Genomic DNA, 16,855 nt, shown 5'->3' on the forward strand with positions numbered 1-16,855 from the left:
CCTCAAGTTCGCAGAAAATACACTTGTTAGCACAAGCACTGTTCATAATGTTGCTTTTACAGGTAGAGTGATCAGATGTACTTGGATGTTTTTCTTTGTAACTCTTTTTCACAAACAGGAACAAAGGTTTCTTTTCTTTTACAGGAAGTTAGGGAGGCCACTCGTTTGTGCATCTGGCCCCAAGTTATGGAACTCCTTGCCGAGCAGACTGTGCCAAATGGATATAGAACCCACTTTTGGAAAATCTCTGAAAACCTGGCTGTTCATGAACTAGCCGTTCTCCTGATCTGGATGCAGAAACGATGTGGGTTATGTTGGTTTTTCTAAGCACTGGGAAGCCTTCGGGTAGCCATGTGCTCTACAAATCCAACAGAATAAACTAGTCCTCAGTGCGCTCGTCTCCAAATGTGTTTCTTGACAGAGCATGTTTTTTGCTATGTGTACAGAAATGTGCAATCGCAGGGCATAGATACTTTTGTAATTCTACAAATATCTGTGTTTTTCTTCCTTCCTGCTTGTTGAGTCTTCTAACATTTACTTTTTGTCATTTCATATTTTAATGTCCTACATAATTGTAATTCTATCATTTTCTGGAATTCATTGTTGTCACAATTACTACTGCATTTTGCTTCTATCTACGTCCGCAGCTGGGTCAGTAATATTGTTAATATTCTTATGTTCTTTACAAATTTGCTGCATCAGTAAGATTATTCCTGAGTGTGTTAAATTAGGTATGTTTTTGCTTGTGGCACTGCAGTATTGCCAGTTGGCAAGAGCTCTTCACACATCCACTACACTTTATTGGCTTTTCCCCTCTGTGTGTTCGCTGAGGACTCCTTCACTTGAAGACTCACTAGAGCTACTTATACAATCATTGAAACAGTATGGTTTCTTCCCTGTGTGTGTTTGCTGATGTCCTTGGAGTTCCAATAACTTTTAAAAGTTCTTTATACATTTACTGCATTTGAATGTTTTTCCTCAGTGTGTGTTCGCTGATGGGCTTGGAGGTATGATAACCGGCTAAAGCTCTTCACACATTCACTACATTTGAATGGCTTTTCCCCTGTGTGTGTTTGCTGATGATTTCTTAATGTCGAAGAGTCACTAAAACTACTTCCACATTCACTGCAATCATATGGTTTTTCTCCTGTGTGTGTTCGCTGATGTACTTGGAGGTGTGATAACCGGCTAAAGCTCTTCACACATTCACTACAGTTGAAAGGCTTTTCCCCTGTGTGTGTTCGCTGATGAATCCTTAATGTCGACCGGCGACTAAAACTACTTTCACATGTATTGCAGTGGTACGGTTTTTCCCCTGTGTGTGTTCGCTGATGACTCTGTAGGTGTGATAACTGGCTGAAGCTCTTCACACATTCACTGCAGCTGAAAGGCTTTTCCCCTGTGTGCGTTCGCTGATGAAACCTTAATGATGACCGTTGACTAAAACTACTTTTACATGTATTGCAGTGGTATGGTTTTTCCCCTGTGTGTGTTCGCTGATGACTCTGAAGGTGTGATAACTGGCTAAAGCTCTTCACACATTCACTGCACTTGAAAAGTTTTTCCCCTGTATGTGTTCGCTGATGAGTCCTTAATGTCGAAGAGTCACTAAAACTACTTTCACATTCACTGCAATGGTATGGTTTTTCCCCAGTGTGTGTTCGCTTATGCTGCTTTAGGTTTGATAATAAACTGAAGCTCTTCAAACATTCACTGCAATGGTAAGGTTTTTCCCCTGTGTGCATTCGCTGATGATTCCGCAGTGCTGAAGATTTACTAAAGCTACTTCCACATTCACTGCAATGGTAAGGTTTTTCCCCTGTGTGCATTCGCTGATGTTGTTTTAGGCTTGGTAAAGAACTATAGCTCTTCACACATTCGCTACATTTGAAAGTTTTTCCCCTGTGTGTTCGCTGATGATTCATTAGTGTTGACGGGTGACTGAAACTCCTTTCACATTTATTGCAGTGGTATGGTTTTTCCCCAGTGTGTGTTCGCAGATGACATTGTAGAGATGATAGTCGACTAAAGCTCTTCGCACATTCAGTGCATGTGAATGGTTTTTCACCTGTGTGCGTTTGCCGATGGTGCTTTGGTAATGATGACAAACTAAAGTTCTCGCTGCGTGTGTCTAATACTTCTTTCTTGGTTTGTGTCTCCAGATTGGGTATATATTTGTTTACATCCCATGTCTGGGCTTCCTGACCAGCCAACATGGTTGATTAAGTACTTGTTATTCTCACATTTCCTGTGTGAGTGTGGTATTTGGGATGCTTGGTTTCTGATTTAACAATTAAGGTCAATGGTCGATTGTGCCTTTAGATTGGATAATGGTTTTACACAACGGCAGGTAAAGATACATCCTCCTTCTGGTTGGTGCAAACTGGAACAGCACTCTGTATTTTGGATTACAGAACCCCTCTTTCCTTTACACTTCAGTTGTCTGGCTCCACTCTGTTGTGCTTTCCTCTCGTTGCTGTGGTTTGGCCCGAAACAGTGTGTAATACACTTACAGCACAAGATGGTTTGTTATCATTTTAGGGAGCAGAGCACTTCTGTAACCACATCATACCGATCCCAAGATCAAAGCTGGTGATGGACACTTGTTTAAAAAGGAGGTGGTTCGTCAGTGTTGTTAACCTAATTTCATTTCTTAGTCTTGTGGCGTGCAGGCCCACAGCGGAGACTCTTACAGTCACTGAATTGGCCTTGCCTGCTTCTTCATGGACCCCTCACTTTATGTTCAGGTTTGCCTGTCCCTGACTGCACTGATGTTTTCTTGTATACTGAAGCTCCTAATTTCTGCCCATTTCTGCCCATGTTTTGCAGGTTTACAGTGCTATCTTCATTATTCATAATTATTCTGTGCCTCCAAGGTTTGTTTCCTGTTGGATGTAAAGAGATTTAAAATCACTAAAAGGACCGTAATGGAATGTGAATACACAATATTTAACTGGTTGTAAAAAACATCTCTTCTTTGCCATATTTGAAAATTACCAGGGATAATTCACCATACACAGATATTTAACTAAGTGTTGTGTTGATCACGTCACATCTTATTTACTTCTGAAACGGAGGTGATTTATCAGTGTCCACAGAGTAACATAGTAAAGAACTAGTGCTTGCGTAGTACCCAGATACTAGTTACAGCTTTAGCAAAAACAGGTCATGGAAAGAGAGACGCACTTCATTAACCAACTCTTCCCAGACTGGTGCATAAGGACTTGTTACTGTAATTCATCAACACTGGTTTTTTAATTGATTTATGTTCTCTTTTGAGTCATGTACAAACTACAGGGAGTGCAGAATTATTAGGCAAGTTGTATTTTTGAGGATTAATTTTATTATTGAACAACAACCATGTTGTCAATGAACCCAAAAAACTCATTAATATCAAAGCTGAATATTTTTGGAAGTAGTTTTTAGTTTGTTTTTAGTTTTAGCTATGTTAGGGGGATATCTGTGTGTGCAGGTGACTATTACTGTGCATAATTATTAGGCAACTCAACAAAAAAAAATATATACCCATTTCAATTATTTATTATTACCAGTGAAACCAATATAACATCTCAACATTCACAAATATACATTTCTGACATTCAAAAACAAAAAAACAAAAAATCAGTGACCAATATAGACACCTTTCTTTGCAAGGACACTCAAAAGCCTGCCATCCATGGATTCTGTCAGTGTTTTGATCTGTTCACCATCAACATTGCGTGCAGCAGCAACCACAGCCTCCCAGACACTGTTCAGAGAGGTGTACTGTTTTCCCTCCTTGTAAATCTCACATTTGATGATGGACCACAGGTTCTCAATGGGGTTCAGATCAGGTGAACAAGGAGGCCATGTCATTAGATTTCCTTCTTTTATACCCTTTCTTGCCAGCCACGCTGTGGAGTACTTGGACGCGTGTGATGGAGCATTGTCCTGCATGAAAATCATGTTTTTCTTGAAGGATGCAGACTTCTTCCTGTACCATTGCTTGAAGAAGGTGTCTTCCAGGAACTGGCAGTAGGACTGGGAGTTGAGCTTGACTCCATCCTCAACCCGAAAAGGCCCCACAATCTCATCTTTGATGATACCAGCCCAAACCAGTACTCCACCTCCACCTTGCTGGCGTCTGAGTCGGACTGGAGCTCTCTGCCCTTTACCAATCCAGCCACGGGCCCATCCATCTGGCCCATCAAGACTCACTCTCATTTCATCAGTCCATAAAACCTTAGAAAAATCAGTCTTGAGATATTTCTTGGCCCAGTCTTGACGTTTCAGCTTGTGTGTCTTGTTCAGTGGTGGTCGTCTTTCAGCCTTTCTTACCTTGGCCATGTCTCTGAGTATTGCACACCTTGTGCTTTTGGGCACTCCAGTGATGTTGCAGCTCTGAAATATGGCCAAACTGGTGGCAAGTGGCATTGTGGCAGCTGCACGCTTGACTTTTCTTAGTTCATGGGCAGTTATTTTGCGCCTTGGTTTTTCCACACGCTTCTTGCGACCCTGTTGACTATTTTGAATGAAACGCTTGATTGTTCGATGATCACGCTTCAGAAGCTTTGCAATTTTAAGAGTGCTGCATCCCTCTGCAAGATATCTCACTATTTTTGACTTTTCTGAGCCTGTGAAGTCCTTCTTTTGACCCATTTTGCCAAAGGAAAGGAAGTTGCCTAATAATTATGCACACCTGATATAGGGTGTTGATGTCATTAGACCACACCCCTTCTCATTACAGAGATGCACATCACCTAATATGCTTAATTGGTAGTAGGCTTTCGAGCCTATACAGCTTGGAGTAAGACAACATGCATAAAGAGGATGATGTGGTCAAAATACTCATTTGCCTAATAATTCTGCACTCCCTGTAATTAATAACTCAAAATATGCTTTATTGAGTAATACTTTCAAATGCAAGGTGCATGTGCACCAATTAAATGGAGGCAAACACATTGTGAAAGAACTGCATCCTACAAGGCAAAGTGCACATTGACACACCCATGGACGGTTTGTGTGTGCTAGAAACACAATGGAACCCACCCGTGAGCTAGTTATACAGAGCAGTGCATTAGCAAACCCTTCACTAAACATCGCATGGAGTCCTGTTCCCTAACAGCTGCTGTTCCTTCTCTTTCAGAAATTATATGACAAAGGTAACTCTTCAGGGAGTATATAACAAAGGTAGCTCTTCAGGAAGTAAATAGCGAAGGTAACTCCATTAACACTCTTCTTCACAATACGTTGCTCTTCACATTGGATCAGGATCAGCAACTCCTGTCTAACCTGGCTATTTGTTAAGTTATATACTTTCCACAGAACTCCTGTGGCTGATTCAAGACTGGAGCATTACTGTGATTTGAGGTCTATTTTCTATCGCCATGATATTCATCCATCTCCCTAAAGCTAGTGCAGCTTACATGGCCTAGTTCTGGCCCTGACAAGAGATTCTTTACTTCTTCCTAAATTAGACAGAGTGTGGATGCTGTTGCATTTCAAGCTGTAGCTCCATCCAGGGCTTTTTTGTAAGAGAGATTGAGGGGTTTAATTATGATGTCATTGCCTTAACATTATGCATGCAGATGGTGGAGTTTTTTTAATAATTAGAATTTAATGCTTAATTCAGATGTGCTTAAATTGACATGCGTATTCCCTAGACAGCCTCCACTGACATCATTTCACATTTATTGAAAGAAATGTGCACTTTTATTTTACATGAACAGACCTTTCCATGTGCATGTTGTAGGAGGCTGGCCTGGCTTATAGTGGGTACCAAGTTGTACTTACACCTTGTGCCAGGTCCAGTTATCCTTTATTAGTAGATTAGTAGTGTTCTAGCAGATTAGGCTGATAGAGGTAGCTATAGCAGAGCTGCTTAGGCTGAACTATTAGACATGCAAAGCTCCTACTGTACCACTTATATTGCACTATGTCAAAAGAAACACAATACTCAGAGTTACTCAAAATAAAGGTACTTTATTTTAGTGACAATATGCCAAAAGTATCTCAGAGGATATGCACTCCCTTAGTAGGTAACAAAATACACAAAATATACAAACAAACCAAAATCAGGTAAGTAAACAGTTAGAAAAGTAGTGCAAACACTGTAGAATACAATAGAATGCAATAGAATGCAATAGGCCTAGGGGCAACACAAACCATATATTAAGAAAGTGGAATGTGAACCACTTAGGGACCCCAGGCCTAGTGTAGTGTGAGAGGATCGCTGGGAGTGTAGGTAAACACTAAGGGTGTCCAAGATACCCCACCCCAAGACTCTGAAAAGTAGGAGTAAAGTTACCCTACTACCTCAGAAATACAGTAAAGTCGAGATAGGGGATTCTGCAAAGGCAACAACTGCCTGCAAAGCACTGAAGACGGATTCCTGGACCTGAGGACCTGTAAAAGAAGGGGACCAAGTCCAAGAGTCACAAAAGTGTCCAGGGTGGAGGGGGGGCAGGAGCCCACTAAACCCCGGATGAAGGTGCAAAAGGGCTGCCTCTGGGTGGGTGGAAGAAGCCGAAGATTCTTCAACAACGAAAGGTGCCAGAAACTTCTCCTTTGGTCAGAAGATGTCTCCTTTGGTCAGAAGATGTCCCTCAGTGTGCTGGAGGATGCAGAGTTGTTTCCACGCAAAAAGACTGCAAAAAAGCCTTGCTAGCTGCAAGAGTCGCGGTTGAAGATAATGGGTGCTGCCTGGGCACAGGAAGAACCAGGAGGTCGCCACTTGGATGAGGAGACAGAGGGGGCTCTCAGCAACACAGAGAGCCCACGCAGAAGCAGGCAGCCCACGCAGTAGCACTTGAACAGGCGTTAAAGAAATCTGAGCATGGCGGTTGTCTCAGCACTACAAAGGAGGGTCCCACGAAGCCGAAGATCAACTCAGTGAGTTGGGCAATGCAGGATGGAGTGCTGGGGACCTGGGCTGAGCTGTGCACGAAGGAATCCTTGCAAGAGTGCACAGAACAGAAGCCCTAGCAGCTGCAGTTCATGCAGTACACAGGATTACTGTCTGGCGTGGGGAGGCAAGGACTTACCTCCACCAAATTTGGACAGAAGTACCACTGGACTATCAGGGTCACTTGGATCCAGCTCCTGTGTTCCAGGAACCACGCTCATCAAGATGAGAGGGGACCCAGAGGACCGGTGAAGCAGAAGATTGGTGCCTGCGTTAGCAGGGGGAAGACTCCGTCAACCCACAGGAGATTTCTTCTTGGCTTCCAGTGCAGGGTGAAGGCAGACAGCCCTCAGAGCATGCAGCACCAGGAAACAGTCGAGAAAGCCGGCAGGATGAGGCGCTACAATGTCGCTGGCAGTCTTCTTGCTACTTTGTTGCAGTTTTGCAGGGGTCCTGGAGCAGTCAGCGGTCGATCCATGGCAAAGAAGTCAAAGAGGGAGATGCAGAGGAACTCTGATGAATTCTTGCAGGTCGTTATCTGAAGAGAAGCCCACAGGAGAGACCCTAAATAGCCCTCAGAGGAGGATTGGCTACCAAGAGAGGTAAACACCTATCAGGAGGGGTCTCTGACGTCACCTGCTGGCACTGGCCACTCAGAGGTCTCCACTGTGCCCTCACATCTCTGCATTAAAGATGGCAGAGGTCTGGAACACACTGGAGGAGCTCTGGGCACCACCCCTGGGGAGGTGCTGGACAGAGGAGTGGTCACTTCCCTTTCCTTTGTCCAGTTTCACACCAGACCAGGGGCTGGTGGATCCCTGAACCGGTGTAGACTGGCTTATGCAAGGAGGGCACCATCTGTGCCCTTCAACGCATTTCCAGAGGCTGGGGGAGGCTACTCCTCCCCAGCCCTTCACACCTATTTCCAAAGGGAGAGGGTGTAACACCCTCCCTCAGAGGAAATTCTTTGTTCTGCCTTCCTGGGACTGGGCTGCCCAGACCCCAGGAGGGCAGAAGCCTGTCTGTGGGTTGGCAGCAGCGGTAGCTGCAGTGAAAACCCCAGAGAGTTGGTTTCGCAGGACCCAGGGTCCATGCTGGAGCCCCGGGGATGCATGGGATTGGCACCCCAATACCAGATTTGGTATGGGGGGAAAATTCCATGATCTTAGACATGTTACATGGCCATATTCAGAGTTACCATTGTGAAGCTACAGATAGGTATTGACCTATATGTAGTACGCGCGTGTAATGGTGTACCCGCAGTCACAAAGTCTGGGGAAATTGCCCTGAACTATGTGGGGGCACCTTGGCTAGTGCCAGGGTGCCCTCACACTTAGTAACTTTGCACCTATCCTTCACTAAGTGAGGGCTAGTCATATAGGTGACTTATAAGTTACTTAAGTGCAGTGTAAAATGGCTGTGAAATAACGTGTGCATTATTTCACTCAGGCTGCAGCGGCAGTCCTGTGTAAGAATTGTCTGAGCTCCCTATGGGTGGCAAAAGAAATGCTGCAGTCCATAGGGATCTCCTGGAACCCCAATACCCTGGGTACCTAAGTACCATATACTAGGGGATTATAAGGGTGTTCCAGTGTGCCAGTTAGAATTGGTGAAAATGGTCACTAGCCTGCAGTGACAATTGTAAAGCACAGAGAGCATAAGCACTGAGGTTCTGGTTAGCAGAGCCTCAGTGACACAGTTAGGTGCCACACAGGGAACACACATTCAGGCCACAACTATGAGCACTGGGGTCCGAGCTAGCAGGATCCCAGTGAGACAGGCAAAAACAAACTGACACACAAGTAAAAATGGGGGTAACATGCCAGGCAAGATGGTACTTTCCTACACAAAAGCCCCTCCCCAAAGTAGGGACAATAAGGCAACCTTGCCCAGATGAGTCTTCATTGTCTAAGCGGAAATATCTGGAGAGTCCATCTGCATTGGAGTGAGTACTCCCAGGTCTATGTAACACTGTACAGTCCATTCCCTGTAGGGAGATGGACCACCTCAACAATTTAGGATTTTCACCTTTCATTTGTTTTAGCCAAAGTAGAGGTTTGTGGTCTGTCTGAATAATAAAGTAAGTACCAAACAGGTATGGTCTCAACTTTTTCAGTGCCCAGACCACAGCAAAAGCCTCCCTCTCTATGGCAGACCAACGCTTTTCTCTAGGGGTCAACCTCCTGCTGATAAAAGCAACAGGTTGATCCTGGCCCTCAGTATTAAGCTGTGATAGCACTGCCCCAACCCCCAATTCAGAAGCATCAGTCTGGACTATGAACTTTTTGGAGTAGCAAGGGCTTTTTAGGACAAGTGCAGAGCACACGGCTTGTTTGAGCTCATCAAAAGCTTTTTGACAGCAAGCTATCCACAATACCTTTTTAGGCATTTTTTTACTAGTGAGATCATTAAGAGGGGCTGCAATGGAGCCATAATTTCTAATAAACCTCCTATAGTACCCTGTAAGGCCTAGGAAGGCTTACCCTTGGGTTTGAGTTGTAGGGGGAGTCCATTTGATAATGGTTTGGATCTTCCCCTCTAGTGGTGCAATCTGTTCCCCACCTACCAGGTGGCCCAGATAAACCACTTTCCCCTGCCCTATCTGGCATTTGGAAGCCTTGATAGTGAGGCCTGCCTTTTGCAGGGCCTCTAAAACTTTCCACAGGTGGACCAGGTGATCATCCCAGGAGATAGCTATATCATCTAGAAATGCTACACTAAAAGCTTCCAACCATTGCAGGACTGTGTTCACCAACCTTTGAAAAGTGCCAGGTGCATTCTTCAGACCAAATGGCATTACAGTGAATTTATAGTGCCCTCCAAAGGTTGAAAATGCAGTTTTAGGTTTAGCATCTTCTGATAATTTAATCTTCCAATACCCTGCAATTAAATCAAAAGTGCTTAGGTACTTGGCAGAAGCCAATGTATCTATTAGATCATCTGCCCTGGGTATAGGGTGAGCATCTGCCTTGGTTACTTGGTTGAGCCCTCTATAGTCAACACAAAACATCATCTCTCTTTCACCATCTTTACTGTGAGGTTTTGGGACAAGCACCACTGGGCTAGCCCATGGGCTTTCTGAAGGCTCAATCACTCCTAAGTCTAACATTTTCTGTACCTCTTGTTTTACGCAGTCCCTGACATGGTCAGGCTGCCTATAAATCTTACTTTTGACAGGTAAACTGTCTCCAGTATTGATTGTGTGCTCACACCAAGTAGTGTACCTGGTATCAGTGAGAAGAGTTCTTAAAACTGACTTAAGAGATTTACACAGTTGTCCTTCTGCTCAGCAGTAAGGCAATCTGCAAGTACTACTCCCTCCACTAAGCCATCAGCTTCAGTGGTGGAGAAGAGATCAGGGAGAGGGTCACTCTCATCTTCCTGTCCCTCATCATTTGCCATGAGCAGGGTGAGATCAGCCCCGTCATAGTAGGGTTTTAGGCAGTTGACATGGAGCACCCTAAGGGGACTCCTGGCGGTGCCCAAGTCTACCAAGTAGGTAACCTCACCCTTTTTCTCAACAATGAGATGGGGTCCACTCCATTTGCCCTGGAGTGCTCTTGGGGCCACAGGCTCCAATACCCACACCTTCTGTCCTGGGTGGTACTGGGTCAGGGCAGCCTTCTGGTCATGCCATTGCTTTTGCAGCTCCTGGCTGGCCTGAAGGTTTTTACTGGCCTTTTTCATGTACTCAGCCATTCTTGATCTTAGGCCACGTACATAGTCCACAATGTCCTGTTTAGGAGCTTTTAAAGGTTGTTCCAACCCTCCTTAACAAGTGCAGGGGGACCTCTCACAGGGTGCCCAAAGAGAAGTTCAAAGGGGCTAAAGCTCACTCCTTTTTGGGGTACCTCCCTGTAAGCAAAAAAGAGGCAAGGTAACAGGTCATCCCATCCTCTTCTGAGTTTTTCAGGGAGTCCCATTATCATACCTTTGAGAGTTTTATTAAACCTCTCAACCAGACCATTTGTTTGTGGATGATAAGGGGTAGTGAACTTGTAGGTCACACCACACTCCTTCCACATTGCTTTGAGGTATGCAGACATAAAGATACTACCTCTGTCTGATACCACTTCCTTAGGGAAACCCACCCTGGAAAAGATTCCCAGGAGGGCCCTTGCCACTGTAGGAGCTGTAGTAGTCCTTAAGGGAATGGCTTCAGGATACCTAGTGCCATGGTGCACTACCACCAGGATAAACCTATTGCCTGAAGCTGTTGGAGGGTCAAGGGGGCCAACTATGTCAACCCCTACCCTTTTCAAAGGGCACCCCAACCACAGGAAGTGGAATTAACAGGGCTTTTGGTGTGTCACCAGTCTTGCCACTGGCTTGGCAGGTCATACAAGAGTGACAAAACTCTTTAGTGTCCTCTGACATATGAGGCTAGTGAAACAGGGGAACAAGCCAGTCCTTATTTTTGCTCTGGCCCAAATGCCCAGCCAAAGGAATGTCATGTGCAAAGGTAAGAAGAAACTCCCTATATTGCAAAGGGATGACCAATCTCCAGGCAGCTCCAGCTTTAGGGTCCCTTGACTCAGTATACAGGAGGTTGTCTTCCCAATACACCTTATGGCTATCACTGACATCCCCATTCTGCTGTTTGACAGCTTGCTGTCTCAAACCCTCTCGTGTGGGACAGGTCTGCTGTGCCACACTCAGCTCTTCCCTAGCAGGCCCCCCTACACCCAAAAGCTCAGCAGTGTCTGCTGCCAGCTCCTCTGGTGTAGGTTCTGCACAGGGAGAGGATTCTTCTTCCTCAAAATGGGAATCTTCTGGTGAGGAAGGGATAGTGGGCAAGGATTTACCCTTACTACCCCTAGCTTTTGGGAGCACTTGGTCCATTGTTCCAGGATCCAAGTTTCCCTGTCCTTTTTGTTTTTTGGCCTGAGCCCTTGTCAAAGTAAAAGTATGCCCAGGAATGCCCAGCTTTGCTGCATGAGCCTCCAACTCCACTTCAGCCCAAGATGATGTCTCCAAATCACTGCCTAGTACGCAATCTACAGGTAATTCAGTGGCTATCACAACTTTCTTTGGACCAGTAACCCTCCCCCAGTTGAGATTCACAACAGCCATGGGGTGGCTAAGTGTGTTATTGTGAGCATCAGTCACTTCGTACTGCTGACCAAGTAGGTGTTGATCAGGGTGAACCAGTTTCTCTATAACCATAGTTACACTGGCTCCTGTGTCCCTGTAGGTCTCAACCTCAACACCATTTATTAGGGGAAGTTGCTTGGCTTACCCATATTAAGGGGACAAGCAACCAATGTGGCAAAAAGACTAAAACAGCCTCTGTGGTCTCCCTAACAAGACCAACCCCAACTACACTGCCAATGGTGAGCCAAGCTACACCCTTGGATTGGCTATTTGTAGTAGACTTCCCACCACCACTGCTATTACTAGGGGCACTAGAGGTTGCAGTTGGGGTTGTGGTAGTGGGAGCCTCTGTGATTTTCTTTGGGCAAGTGGAATCACTTGCCCAATGGCCCTTTACTTTACATAAATAACAACATGGCTTTTTCTGATTGTGAGAGGAGGATTTGGACCCACCACCCCCAGAGGATGTTTGTGGGGCTGATGAAGACTCAGAATGTTTTTTTTTATCTTTGTCCCCACCCTTGTCAGAAGACTTACCATCCTTCTTCTTGCCATCATTGTCATCCCCTGTATGAACGTTTTTGTTCACTCTTGTTCTGGCCCATTTGTCTGCCTTCTTTCCCAATTCTTGGGGAAAGGTCAGATCTGAGTCTACCAAGTACTGGTGCAACAAATCAGACACACAATTGTTCAAAATATGCTCTCTCAGGATTAGATTATACAGACTTTCATAGTCAGTCACCTTACTGCCATGTGACCAACCCTCCAAGGCCTTCACTGAACAGTCTACAAAGTCTGACCAGTCTTGAGAGGACTCTTTTCTGGTGTCTCTGAAATTAATCCTGTATTGTTCAGTGGTTAAGCCAAATCCATCCAAGAGTGCATCCTTCAAAACTTTGTAATTATTAGCATCACTTTCTCTGACAGTAAGGAGCCTATCCCTACCCCTTACCGTGAAAGATAGCCACAAGATAGTAGCCCACTGCCTTTGAGGGACCAACTGTACCATACAAGCCCTCTCAAGTGCAGCAAACCACTTGTTAATGTCACCCCCCTCCTTGTAAGGGGGAACTATCTTATGCAGGTTTCTGGAATCTTACTCTCTAACAGGATTGCTATAAAAAATACACTGCTGCTGCCACCATGGGGAACTAACCCCAACCTCTGCCTTTCCCTTTCCACACCCAGAGATTCCCTGTCTAAGGCCAGCTGTTGCTGTTTTAGCTTCAGCCTGGCCTCTTCCAACCTCAGCTTTCTGAGTTCCCTTTCCATTATGTTATCCTCAGGGTGGGAGGCTTGGGAATTGTGAGACACAGAAGAAATGTGGGAATTGGCAGAGAGAGACCTGTCCCTAACTGGCTGGACTCTAGTAACCTGGCCTTTAGGAGCAAAAGGTGCCCTACTAGTGTGTGACCACCTCCCACTACCAGTGTCACTAGATGGCCTGTTAGCTGGCAGGTCCTTGGAAGAACCCTCCCCAGCACCCTTAGGGCCCTCCCATGATTCTTGCTGGATACCCCCTCCTCTACCTCCTGATCCTGGGATGGGCCAGACTGGTTCTGGTCACTTTCTAGGAGAAGGTTAAAGAGAGGTTCTTTGGTAGGACTCTTGCCAATGCTTAAACCTCTTTCAATGCAGAGACCCCTCAAACTTTTAAAGTTTAAACTACCATATATTGCCTGAACAACTGTGGGAGTAAGTTTTACTGCAGACATGATTGTAAGGAAAGAGTTTAAGACAGAGAGAAAAAAGCTTCAAAACTTTTAGAGTAAAGAGAAAAACCTTTTCAAACTTTTCAAAACTCTTAAAAACTTTTCAGAAACTTTTTTGAAAGTTTAAAGAAAGAAAGTTAAACTGTTTAGGTTAACTGTGTATATTCTGAAGTATTTGGTATAAGTTTTTCTTATGAAAAACACCAATGACAAAGTGGTAAAGCAGTTACAAGTACTTATCCCACCGGTGCACCACGAATGTAGGAGGCTGGCCTGGCTTATAGTGGGTACCAAGTGATACTTACACCTTGTGCCAGGTCCACTTATCCCTTATTAGTAGATTAGTAGTGTTCTAACAGCTTAGGCTGATAGAGGTAGCTATAGCAGAGCAGCTTAGGCTGAACTAGGAGACATGCAAAGATCCTACTATACCACTTATATCATATAGCACTATGGCCCTCATTCTGACCTTGGCGGTCGGCGGAGAGGCGGCGGTCGGACCGCGAACAGACCGGCGGTCAGAAAAATGGCATTCTGACCGCGGCGGTCACCGCCGCGATCGACCGCCACTTCCCCACTCCGACCGCCACGGCGGTCATGACCGCCGGGCTGGAGTTTGCGCACTCCGGCCCGGCGGTCGTCCCAAGACCGCGGCGGTAACACGGCGGTCTCGCGAAAAGACCGCCAAGGTCAGAATGAGGGCCTATATCATAAGAAACACAATACTCAGAGTTACTAAAAATAAAAGTACCTTATTTTAGTGACAATATGCCAAAAGTATCTCAGAGGATATATTCCCTTAAGAGGTAAGTAAAATACACAAAATATACACACAAACCAAAATCAGGTAAGTAAACAGTTAGGAAAGTAGGGCAAACACTGAAGAATACAATAGGATGCAATAGGCCTAGGGGCAACACAAACCATATACTAAGAAAGTGAAATGCGAACCATTTAGGGACCCAAGACCTAGTGTAGTGTGTAGAGGGTCGCTAGGAGTGTAAGAAAACAGTAAGGGTGCCCAAGATATCCCACCCCAATACCCTGCTAAGTAGGAGTAAAGTTACCCTACAACCCCAGAAAGACAGTAAAGTCAAGATAGGGGATTCTGCAAAGGCAACAACTGACTGCAGCACACTGAAGACAGATTCCTGGACCTGAGGACCTGTAAAGCAAGGGGACCAAGTCCAAGAGTCACAAAAGTGTCCGGGGGGGCAGGAGCCCACTAAACCCCGGATGAAGGTGCAAAAAGGCTGCCTCCGGGTGGAAGAAGCTGAAGATTCTGCAACAATGAAAGGTGCCAGAAACTTCTCCTTTGGTCAAAAGATGTCCCACGGCGTGCTGGAGGATGCAGAGTTGTTTCCACGCAGAAAGACCGCAAACAGGCCTTGCTAGCTGCAAGAGTCCAGGTTGAAGATTATGGGTGTTGCCCGGGCCCAGGAAGGACCAGGAGGTCGCCACTTGGATGAGGAGACAGAGGGGGCCCTCAGCAACACAGTGAGACCACGCAGAAGCAGGCAGCACCCGCAGAAGCAAAAACAAACTGACACACAAGTAAAAATGGGGGTGACATGCCAGGCAAGATGGTACTTTCCTACACAGGTCTGTTTTCCACTTGAGAAAAATAAGCTAAAAGGAAGCTCTCTTGGTGACGTCTGTTTGTTAATAAAATACAAGTGGATAAATTTGCCTTTTCTAGATGAAGCAGTGTTTGGGATGTTCCAGTTGTTGCACTATTCTAGGCCCTTGTCCTCGGCTCAAACAAGAAAGCCATTCATGCCCTCCACATGCCAGGCTTATCACGGCCTCAGCAACCAATCGCTCACATTCCTAATGTGGTTTGACTCCATTTGCATCTGCTTGTGAGTACAACCAGGGCATTGTGGACTATTTTAAGAAATAACATTATTGCATTCTTCTAAAAAACTACCATACGGACAGGATATATCACTTTCATGGATATTCTCCCAGATCCCATTGAAGAACATATATTTCCACTGAGTAGTAACAGAGATTCAGCCTTGAAAAGGTAAAATTGGTGAAACATGTGTTGACTGCCTTTGTATCTTGAATACATCAATTCATCTGTATCATAAGGAAATGATGAACATCGGAAGAAATATGAACATAAAACGAGTTCCAAATATTTTAACGTATTAGAACTTATTTTTGGACTTTTATTTTGTTTGGACTTTATCCATATGAGTGCTTTGGTATAATTACCTAGGACCTTTTGAGGGTGGATCTGTTTGTCAAATGAAGAGATTCACTTCCTAGAGTTCTGTTCTTGCTTGATAGCTCAAGCCTTTATGACGAGATGGCGGTGAGTTTAGACCGTCAGTGGCGGGGACAATGTGCTGATCTTACACATCGAGCAAGGCATCCAAGAGCTGGGAAAGGATCGTGGATGGAAAAGGTTACTTGTGAGATTCCAAGCAGCAAACCCACAGTGAGCAGCCGAATGCCGAACATTGAAACCCATGAAACATCTCCAGGAGGCAGCGCGTGAGAGTGGGTGTGCTTACGTTTGGCTCCATGAGTCCCAGAGTCCAGGATACTTTAGCCCATAAAATATTTGTGCGGAGGGGGGGGCGTGGCCGAGGCCTCAAGATAGCGGACGCACTTTCGTAGTGCTCCGGACCCCTCCGTCATCTGCCTCTGATCGACTTGCCATCCAGCCCCATCGGAGCTTTGGCTTGACCCCCTGAGACCCAGCTGCCTCCCCGGAGTGAGATTATCATTCCCCCTCTTGAAATGCCAAAGTTTTCGCCCCTGCTGTCGCGCACCGTGGCGCGTCCGTATCCAAGATGGCGGAAAGCCGCTGAGACAGCACTGCTGGCCGTCGGAGAGGGACGCGCGGCGGTGGCCTGCTCAACGCTGACCGACCGCTGGGAGACGGAGCGGTGCGCTGCTGGGGGCGGCCCACGGCCTGCTGTGGACTGAGGCCCGCGGTGCCGGAGGGTGTGACCCCCCCCCTTCCCATCGCCCTCTTCCCCTTGTGGACGCGGACTCGGGACTGGGGGAGCATGTGCAGCCGGACCAGGACCACGCCAGGAGATCCTAGGCGGCGCCTCCACCCCCCCCCCCCTGGACAGGCACTGCAGGTGAGCCGTGCGCCACACCAGGAGAGGCCCTGATGGGCGCGCGGCCCCAGAGAGGTGCCAAA

General features: G+C 46.0%; 1 protein-coding gene across 1 annotated transcript in view; it reads right to left on the reverse strand.

Annotated features, from left to right (window-relative positions):
- Positions 1-16,855, reverse strand: part of LOC138276084 (zinc finger protein 850-like) — a 146,097-nt gene that overhangs the window by 72,552 nt on the left and 56,690 nt on the right. The window contains exon 2 of the mRNA XM_069219144.1: positions 1,022-2,885. Within this exon, the coding sequence (XP_069075245.1) occupies positions 1,022-2,216 (1,195 nt within the window). The 5' untranslated portion in view covers positions 2,217-2,885. The remainder of the gene's footprint in view (positions 1-1,021; positions 2,886-16,855) is intronic.

This window comes from Pleurodeles waltl, unplaced genomic scaffold (assembly GCF_031143425.1).
Source record: "Pleurodeles waltl isolate 20211129_DDA unplaced genomic scaffold, aPleWal1.hap1.20221129 scaffold_37, whole genome shotgun sequence".
Lineage (NCBI taxonomy): Eukaryota > Metazoa > Chordata > Amphibia > Caudata > Salamandridae > Pleurodeles > Pleurodeles waltl.